The 10,411-nt window shown below is 40.8% G+C and overlaps 1 gene segment (V, D, J or C); it reads right to left on the minus strand.

The window, feature by feature from the left end:
- Positions 1–4,600: 4,600 nt before the first annotated feature.
- LOC105738169 lies at positions 4,601–5,119 on the minus strand. The segment is given in 2 exon segments: positions 4,601–4,923; positions 5,049–5,119. Coding segments are annotated over 2 exon segments (378 nt in total).
- Positions 5,120–10,411: the final 5,292 nt, after the last annotated feature.

Below are 10,411 nucleotides of genomic sequence, written 5' to 3' on the forward strand. Positions count from 1 at the left end.
TCAGTCCAGGGTCACTGGAGAACTGTCTTGCAGTTACCCCACCCCCCTTAGCAAAGCTAGCATACTTCATATGCCCACCAGCTTCCCCCGAACTGGAGGCAGAGGTTTATCTTTTCAGACTGATGAAGCACCTTGACTAACACAATCCCAATGCAGATTATGAAACCATAGTGAGAGTACATTTCACTGGACCATTAAAAGCTAGTAGCACTGGTAGGAGGATAAGACTCCCCAAAGCAGTGACTAAGATGTTAAGAGGTGAAAGGGGGATCTTTCAGATGTCCCATTGTCTGCAGCCAGTGAGCCTGCTTTATAATTGGCCCTACTTGTATTTCTAGGATACCTGAGGTGTTTATCCAGGTACAGCAGCCAGTGTTGGGTATTGGTAATTGCATGGAAAGTCCATTGGTTTCCACGAGACTGTGCCCATTGTCATGTTGATTGGGCAGTGAGGCTGTTTCTTGGTCAGAGTGAAGTCTCATGGAATATCCAAAAACATGACATAAATTCCTCTCCAGGGTGGCCATGGTAGCCCCAGTATCTAATTGAGTGACATATATTTAGCTGTCCAGGAAGCAAGCTATTGCCATAGTCCTTTTCTCCACACATGAGATCCTTTAATAGTTCAGTCACTCAGTTGCTATTTTCCTGACCAGACACCTGAGTTGTTGGCAATGGCCCATGATTTTGTGGAAATGGAGCAAAATATAGTGTTAGGGGCAGCCTGCATGGCTACTATCATTGCATGTAGTTTGTCTCATTGGGCAGAATGGCCATGTTCAGTGTCAGTCAAAAGATGCCATCTCCTGGCTGGATGGTGGCCACACCCAGTGGACCCACTGGCATGTGTTTTGTACAATCATCAGGGCCCCATGCTATACTGACATAGGCATATCTCTGAATAGTTGGCTCTACGTGGCCAAAGGAGAAGCTAAATTGTCCCCTATGGGCCATTTGTTCCCTTCTAGCAAGCTTTCCATTTGTTCATGGGGCACATGGGTCCTGTGGGATCCTGGTTAGGGCTGATTCTGACTGTATCATTTCCATTTAATGATTTGTATCTGTTGGGCCTGTCCAGTTTTGTTGATTGTGTTTGTAGGTACCAAAATGAGAATGGTTAGTTAAGGTAGCAGCGTCCTGCCTGGTGCTCTAGCTCTGAGATACTCAGCCCCTATCAGTTTCCTACAGCAAGCAAGGAGCTGCCATTCAAAAGTGGCACAACTGGTGGCTGCTTCAGGAAACTTTTGTGTCCAAAATCTGAGTCTGGTGCACCCATTAACACTAGAATCACCTGACATCAGATGTTAGTCTGAGCCCTGATGTGTGATACAATGTGAAGGGTTCAAGAGGGGTCATTCTTGGCAAATTAGGTGTTCAGAAGAGCCAGTAGTACTCTAAGTCTCGGTTGGGGGAACCTCAAATTATTGAGTCCCCACAGGGACCTCCATAACATTGGTTCATGAGACTCCCTGGGAAAGCTGAGAAAGGACTGAAGTCCATGTGTTGAATCATCCTCATTATTAAAAGCCCCCTGCTCATTAATGGCATTTTGATTAATATCCACTTGGAAAGCATTTTTTTGGATTAGGCTCATTTTAAAAACATCTAGTCATAGCTCTTCCAGAATGACTTTGTCCGTAATCATCCTGTTGCATTTCTTTTAAGGCCTGATGATCTGTCAAAACCAACAGCTAATATTATTAAAATGTTGTTCTCTTTGCAATGTGATCATCAGATGTAGGCCTTGCAGTTTACCCACTGTTATGATTTTTACATTTCCAGGGCTTCTGTGACAATGGCACTGATGTGACTCTATCCAGCATCCATTGTTGTGAGAACTCTATTTGGCAGATCGTCATTGTGGGCATGAACATAATGGAGACTTTCATAGGATGCAATGGTTAATATTCAACATTGGTCAAAATTTGTTCTAGTCCTACCCCTGGAGCTCCACTGGGTTGGAAAAATATTTTCGGGTAAGGACAACCATTTGGTAGAGTTTTAAAAATAAAGGCTACAAATAAATTTTCTGTAGCAAGAGTATGAACTATGTGTGGTCCAGAATACAATTTTTTATGGAATGTAACAAAAATTATTTAAATGTATTCAATTTAGATAACAATTTTACAAATAGGCATATATTGCATATATAATAGAATAAACACACTTAAGTATGAGTACTATATATATTTGTAGCCAACATTTTATCAAATAAATATATATTCACTTGTGTGTATCTTACATACATATATGCACCTTTTTCCATAAATACGGTAAATTTTAATTTTTTATTGAAATATTAGTTTTAATTTTGTTATTAATCTTCTCTTAAGTTTATAATTTGATTACTAAATATTTACATTTATGCCACCAATTTAAGAAAAAATACATGTGTGAATATATAGGTAGAGGTGTAAATACTGTATCAGTAAGCTTTTATGCATTAATGATTGGTAAATGGCTAAATACACAACTCAGTGACTGATGACAGTAAACATTTGTTTTCATGTTCGTGGATGCTCATGTTCACAGTAATCTGGCTGATCAAGGAAGGGCTCAGGTGAGTGGTTTCTCTGCATGGCACTGAGCTCGTCTTCAGCCTATACATATCAATTGTCTCAGGACAAGGCTGAACAGCAGTGACTACACATGATTCAAGATTCTTCTGGCAGGTCACAAGAGTGAACAACATCCCAAACCAAACTGCACAGTTGAATTTAAGTCCAATAATTTCTAACATAGGTTCACACATTTCAAATATATTGCTTTATTTCAGTGAGTACAAATTTTTAAGAAAATGTTTACTCCATTTAATTATAGAGGTGTTTGATCATTGCATCTACAAATAATTATGTTTTCAACTTACAATGTTGAAAATATTTGCAAATGTAAATTTGCATTAATAAGAAAATGAAGCTGGATGTGTTTTCAACATGTGGCTTTAAATATAATTTATTTAAATGGCCTCATGGGGGAAAAATCATTTTAACTTACGTAAATATCCCATTTTGTCTCTCTTGTTTCTTATACAGTTGCCCAATAAGAAGTCCTCCCATGAGATTTGGAAGTCCTAAAAGGATGACTCACTATTCTCCATTAGTACCTAAGACAGACACAGGGACAGAGGTGAGGACTGCAGAAACACCTGGAAAAATGCTCTAGGAAGCTGAGAGCATCAGCACCCCTGCCCCTAAGCTTCCAGACAGGACTGAGGACCACATGGTTAGATAGCCCATACTTCAGGGGAAGAAGCATTCTGTTGCCTGAGGGAACACCAGAGATTCCTGTTTCTAATATCAGCTTTCATTACTTCTATATCCTTGGTTTTGAAAGGTTGTAGCGTGAAAATTAATCTTAGGAATTCGGTCATTCTTGTCATACCCAACAGAGCAAAGAAACCAGGGGGAAAGGCACTCAGAGTGCAAAATATTGTTTCTAGAATGCAATTGAAACAGGCCCTATTATCCCATGGAACTAAAGTTTATGTTTTTTTGAATAAACATAGAAACTAACTCCCCCAGTCTTAAAACTCAAGATAGTTACATCTGTCTTATCTGAGGGTTTTTTTGTTTTTTTTGGTAAACCAAAGAACAGACCTCCCAGATACTATCAAGGAGCTGAAACTTACATATCATTGAATCAGGACATTGAGACATCAGACCCTTCACCCATTATGATTGCATAACTGACCTCCTGCTCCCTGTTGACAAAATTATCTTCCTTACCCCTCACTAATTCCTGTTTTCCCACATTTCTTCCCTGCTATGTAAACCCCTAATTTCAGTTGGTTAGGGAGATACATTTGAGAATGGTGTCACATCTCCTCAGCTGCAGCACCTGATTAAAGCCTGTTCCTTGGCAATACTTGTTGTCTTAGTGATTGGCTTTCTCTGGGGTGAGCTGCAGGGTCTTCACTGAATCCCTGGCATTTCAGTAAAAAAATTCTCTGCAACCTTCACTGCTTTGGCTTATTGTAACCTGAAATCAAATTTGTCCACAACTTCTGAGATAACTTGATATAATTCTAGGATTCACTTTGTCCACCACTTCTTCCAAGTCTGAGCTTGCCAGCTCCCAACCCTTCCTAGTGCCAATGAACTTTCTCAAAGAGCCATAGGTAACATTTTCCCTTTTTCATAAAACGCTAATTTTCTCTTCATTATTCCAATATTTTGAAGATGACTGAGTTTTCCTGTATGCCCCACTTGGCAAATATTTCTTTGCAAATAAAACATTAAATTTAGAGATTCATCTCTACATTTTATTTTGACTTTAGTAGTTTAATTCTCTGTATTAAGACAATTCCTGCTTAGAATATCTAGAGTGGCTTCTTCTGTGTTCTATGAATTCCAGCTGAAGCCATAAACTAGACTCCTCAAGTGTCATGATCTCTGTATTTATCAAATCAGGAGAGGCATTGATATGTCTGTGAAGTTGGGGCTGAGAAAGAGAAAAGAGTTAGGGTGCAGAGGTGATTTCATGTCCTCCTCTACCAACACAATCAGAGTGTGGCTGCATCTGAGCAACACTCTCAGCCAATGGAGGCATCAGGAGGAGCAGCTGGGACAGCCCAGCCTCACACATCTGTTTCCCTGGGGGTTTATGTTCGGGTGTGTAACACTGTGGGAGGGTAACTATTATACTGTTGACAGTAATAAGTTGCAAAATCTTCAGGCTGCAGGCTGCTGATGGTGAGAGTGAATTCTGTCCCAGATCCACTGCCGCTGAACCTTGATGGGACCCCACTTTGCAAAGTGGATGCAGCATAGATCAGGAGCTCAGGGGCTTTCCCTGGTTTCTGCTGATACCAAGCTAAATAACTGCTAATGCCCTGACTCGCCCGACAAGTGATGGTGACTCTGTCTCCTACAGATGCAGACAAGGAAGATGGAGACTGGGTCATCTGGATGTCACATCTGGAACCTGAGATTGGAAACATAAAAACAAATGTCCAAACAATTAACCATGTTGTAAGAGAATTTCCCTGAACAGTAAAGCGGTACTCGGCACAGTGGGCTGTGTAAACTGCTAGTGTTCTCCTTCCTTACCTGGGAGCCAGAGCAGCAGGAGCCCCAGGAGCTGAGTGGGGACCCTCATGTCCATGCTGTGTCCTGACTGGGTCTGATTCCTGCACAAAGTGTGACCAGCCTATTAAGAAGTCTTCAGGGCAGGATGGTGTGTTCTGGGAATATGCAAATGAGCAGGGGATGGGGCAGGCTGGGCACAGCTGCAGGGCTGGCTCATTTCAGTAACTCAGTACCAGTCCAGTGTCCCCAGGTGTTCCAGGTAAGACCAGGGTAGCACAAATTTGTCTGCAGAGAATGTGTTTCTACTGGGGACTATTTTGTTATGAGAAACATTTTTTGGCTTCTTTTCAACAATTTGAAATTTTCCTCAGGAGTCGATGGAGTAATGTGTTTCATTGGTGTATGGGGATTATTTAGGAGAATATTCTTGTTTGTAGGAAACACATAGTAAAATGTTAGATGGTACAATTCTCAAGTCTTCAAAAGACTTTTACATGATTCCAGTTAGGGAAGGGTGTATTTGTCGTATCCATGCAACATTTCTATGAGTTTAGCATTGTTCCTATGTAAAAAAATTAAAAATAAAATTTATTGACATGATGCTACATATATTTGTAAGTATTAGGTAATGGTGTTATGCTATTGTTCTTACCAGTATGATATCAAACTATGTACTATAGATACACAAAGATGATACCATGTTTTCTCGATGCATGCAGCAGTCACAGATCCACCATTATCAAGAGCGACAGGTCTCTATAGTACTCAGACACTAAATGGGCTGCACCTTATTTTTGTTTTGGGCACCTTCATAGTCTACCTTCTTTTCTGCCATTGGGTACTATTTCCCAAAGTTCATCTGTCTTAGTGAGGGTGACCACTGAATGGAGCATGTCCCTGCCATGCACCATCAATGACATTTTCCTCTTTTACTTTTTATCAGTGACTGGGGACACCATCATGACCCAGACACCAGCCCCACTGTTAACAGCTTTAGGAAAGAGATGTTGAATCTCTTATCAAGCAGTTGCCCATGTACATGGAGAAATCACTTGGATCCAGATGAAACTGGGCAGGGATTTGCACTCGTTATATCTCACATCCCTAATGTGCCCAAAAATGTCCCAGCCTGGCTCAGTAGCAGGGGAAGTGGATCCAACCATATCAGCATCAGTGGGCTGCAGCCTAGGACTCCACCAGATTTTACTGATGCCTGACTAGGGGAGCCAAATCACAGTGCTGTTGCCCATGCACAAACCTTCCTGCTGCTTTGTAAGCTGCCTGAATTTTAAGGGAACTTGCTTACATTGGGAGAAAGGAAGAAAGCTCCATTTGTCCTCTAAATGTTTGCTGAAAATGAACAGACAAAAGAAAGATTAATAAGAGAAAAGACAAACAAAATTCATTTGAAGTGCAGCAGAATACCACAGCAGGGTGATTACCCAGATAACTCAATGAGATCCAGTTGTTTATATTTCTTTTCTAGGGAAGAGGGAATTGGGAAGTGTAGGCAACCTGGAGAGAATAGATGAGAACAGAAGTGCATCCTCAAAAGAACAGGCAACAGCCTGCCTGGATAAAGCATCAATTTCCAGTCTCTTCTATTTTTGATTCCTGTTTTGTGTTAATCTTCCCTGATGTGAAAATTCTCAGGAAGAATTTTCTTGACAATCGGTTTCCTTCTGGAGAATCTGCTATTACGCAGATAAGGGACATTTAGGAGAAGCCTTTTTGTGCATTTGCTGCTTTCTAAATGCCTTTGGTTTTACATAATCATCATATCAATGCAGCATAGTTTGACATGTTATTTTCTGGATTCCTTTACTTGCAACCCACCTGCCAAGATCCTGTTCCAGAGAGATGCAGCTACAGATTGAATGAGCAGTTGACCCCTGAAGAATGTGGAGGTTGGGGCACTGACTACGGGTGCAGATGAAAACCTGTGTAGAACTTTTGCGTTTCTAACTTAAGTACTAATAGCTTACTTTTGACTGCTAGCATTAGTGATAAAACAAATCGTTGATTAACAGTTTTTTTAAGTTATTTATATCATATACTCTATTATTCCAATAAAGTATGCTAAAGAAAAAAATGTAATTAAGTAAACTATAAAAATGAGAAAATATATTTACTACTTATTAAGTACTTGCTCACAGGTGACACACACAGAAGAAAATATAAGTGGATCTGCAAATTTCAAACCCAATTTATTCAAGGGTTAACTGTACCAGGATGAATGTAGGAGTCCCCATCTGTAGTCTAGGGCTTTCCCCTTTGCTGTACCTCTGCTCACTTCCAATGGCAATATACATGTCTTATGTTCTTTACAGTCCTGGGCAGAGAAATCTGCCTGCATGCATTGCTGACCAAATGGCCCGGAATGTGTATCTCTTAGGATAGTTCTATGGTTTGACTGTGTCCTCCAGAATCCATCTGTTGTAAAGTTAATTCTAAGTGTAACGGTTTTGCCATGTGGGGCTTATTGGGATGTGTTTATGTAATGAGGGTGGTGCCCTCTAGTGGAATACATTAATGCCACTATAAACAGGGATTATGGGGCTGAGATCTCTCTCTCTCTCTCTTCTGCTTGTCTGTCATGTTAAGACATGGCCTTCCTTCCTTTGAAGGACCCAAAACTCCAGGCATTATCTTGAAAGCAGAGAAAGCAGACCTTAACCTGCCCATGGCTTGATCTTAAGTTTTCCATTCTCCAGAAGTGGGAGAAAACACATAAACACATTTGTGTTTTTATGAATTACTCAGTGACAAGGAATCTGTTATAGCAGCTTGAAATAGAACAAGAGAGACAACTCACAATCAGTGAGGACAGGATGAGGTGTATAAATACCCCAGCTTCCTCATCTCTCAGGTGGAATAGCCCAGAGGAATTTAGTCCGTGTTTCCACATGTGGTTGATCTTCAGTTCTCCTGAGTCAGGTGGGTTGTTGATGTGTCTTTTGCAATTCATCTTCTGTTCCCTTCCTCACTTTCCTTCTTCCTTCTCAGTGTAAATTTGCTGCCTGAACAGGAATCCTCTTTGCTGGTGGACCCAAACTAAGACAGTAAAAAAAAAAAAAAATCATTAATCTTTTGTATGAGGGGTATTTCTCATCTGAATTCTAGTAATTTCTTTTTCTTGGACATGTAGGAATATTCAGGAAGCACTTAATTTTTCTTTACCAATCTATTTCAGATTGAATTTATGCCGTGATTTTGTTTTTCTATGTGTTAAAGCCAAAAATTAAGTTGTAGGCCACCAACCAGCTGAATGGACTCCTCTTTTGGCAGAGAGAACTTCAAAGAAATTTGAAAAACTAGGTTAGGCCATGACTGGCAGGTGGGTTTAGATGTGCCTCATTATGTTCTCCTCCCTTTGGAGTTCACCACAACTGACCAGCATTATCATTACAACAGAGATGTTTGGACCGACCAAACAGATACTTATTAGGAATAAGATACCATACTCCAACACGGCAGATAATAGGCCCTAGAGAAAATAAAAACATTTTACCCTAAAAATATTTCTTTGACATATTCTGTAGTGGCCCTGCAAAGCCGCCTGTAGGGGGGGAAATTTGCATTCTATAGAAAATCTCCTCCCCTTGCTAAGTCTTTTCCAAAGAATCTGATATGTTTTAAAGTTCTGATAAGCAATATTCACCATTTACTTATTTGCCACCCATAGGATTCACCTACATGACAAGAACCCCCCGTTTTCTAGACTCAAGCATTTCTTTATGATGAATTCAACTCTTCAGGAAGAGCGTAACTCTTTCAAACAGTTGCCAATCGGGAAAGCTTTGACTCCACCTATGACCTGGAAGCCGCTGCTTCAAGATATCCCACCTTTCCAGGACAAACTAATGTATATCTGAAATGTATTTATTTATGTCTTTGCTTGAATTTCTGTGTCTCCCTAAAGTGTATAAAACCAATATGTAATCTTATCACCTTGGGCACATGTTTGCAGGACCTCCTAAGGCTGTGTCACAGGCCTTAAGCCATATATTTGGCAAAATAAACCTGTAATTTGATTGAGACCTGTCTGAGATACTGTTTTGTCTATACTGGGTCACAAAATTGAAAAATCCTTTAAAACTATCTACACATCCATAAATCTACATTAGACACAGTGGAGTGAGCATACCCCAACAGATAAAACTCACAAGTTACAGGAACCTGAGTCTAAGATTTTGTCCAGCTCTCTTGATTCCTAAAAATACTTTGTGATTTTTTAAATTTTACTTTAGAGACGGACTATTTTGGGGAATATGTTTATGGTCAGTGGAATGAAGAATGTCACACCCCAAAAGATGTCCATGTCCTCGTCTCTGGAACCCAAGTGTTATAGGAGTTTTTAAGAAATTATTGTAGGCAGATAGAGAGGAAAAGGGGTCCTTGGGAAGGTTTTGTTTCCTTTAAAGCAGCTCTAGAAATGCTTCTTGTCTAGCTGGAAAGCCCTGCCTCTTAGAGCTAGGCTGGGAAGCTTTCCTATGCGAATGCCAGCCATTAGAAACTGGGTTCACCCAAACATGGTGATTCCCACCATCTTCTTCCTTGTCCCCACATGTGCCTGGCAACATGGCTGTCCCCATATATCCCCATGTGTGTAGAACATTATGGTGCCCTACATTTGCATATTGAAAGGTGATGGTGGGAGGGCCAGTGTTTTCCACAGGCTACGTGAATGACATGCCTGGTCAAACCAATCCCCTGAGCCCTGTGCAAATCAGACACCACCTTCTCCAGCCTCCTCATATAAGCAGCTACTTTTCTGCCACACATGGAGTTTTCTCTTTGTTACAATCCCCTGTCCCTCTTTCTCTGTACAGGGGAGATGTTTTCATCTTCCTTCATTCCTGTATATTAAAATATTCTCTCCTTAAAATCGCTCCATGTATGTCGGTGTCATTTATCCAAACCAACGTGAGACCAAGAACCCTGGTGTTCCAGGAGTTGGAGAATAAGCAACTTGGCTATCAAGATTAAATCAATATTGTCTCAAAGGTCTTTAAAGAGAAGAGGAGGCTTGCAGTCAGAGAGGAGCTGGGACCCTGGGGAAGGATGTGGTTTGAGGAAGGAAGGGGCCATGGAACCAGAAATGTGGGAGTTCCTGGAAGATAAGAAGAAGAGGATCCAGTTCTCTGCTCTGGAGCCTCCAGAAGGATTATGTCAGGCCTCTGAGCCCAAGCTAAGCCATCATATCCCCTGTGACCTGCACATATACATCCAGATGGCCTGAAGCAACGGAAGAAACACAAAAGAAGTGAAAATAGCTAGTTCCTGCCTTAACTGATGACATTCCACCATTGTGATTTGTTCCTGCCCCACCCTAACTGATCAATCAACCTTGTGACATTCCTTCTCCTGGACAATGAATCTCA

The sequence above is a fragment of the Nomascus leucogenys genome, unplaced genomic scaffold (assembly GCF_006542625.1).
Source record: "Nomascus leucogenys isolate Asia unplaced genomic scaffold, Asia_NLE_v1 Super-Scaffold_551, whole genome shotgun sequence".
NCBI lineage: Eukaryota > Metazoa > Chordata > Mammalia > Primates > Hylobatidae > Nomascus > Nomascus leucogenys.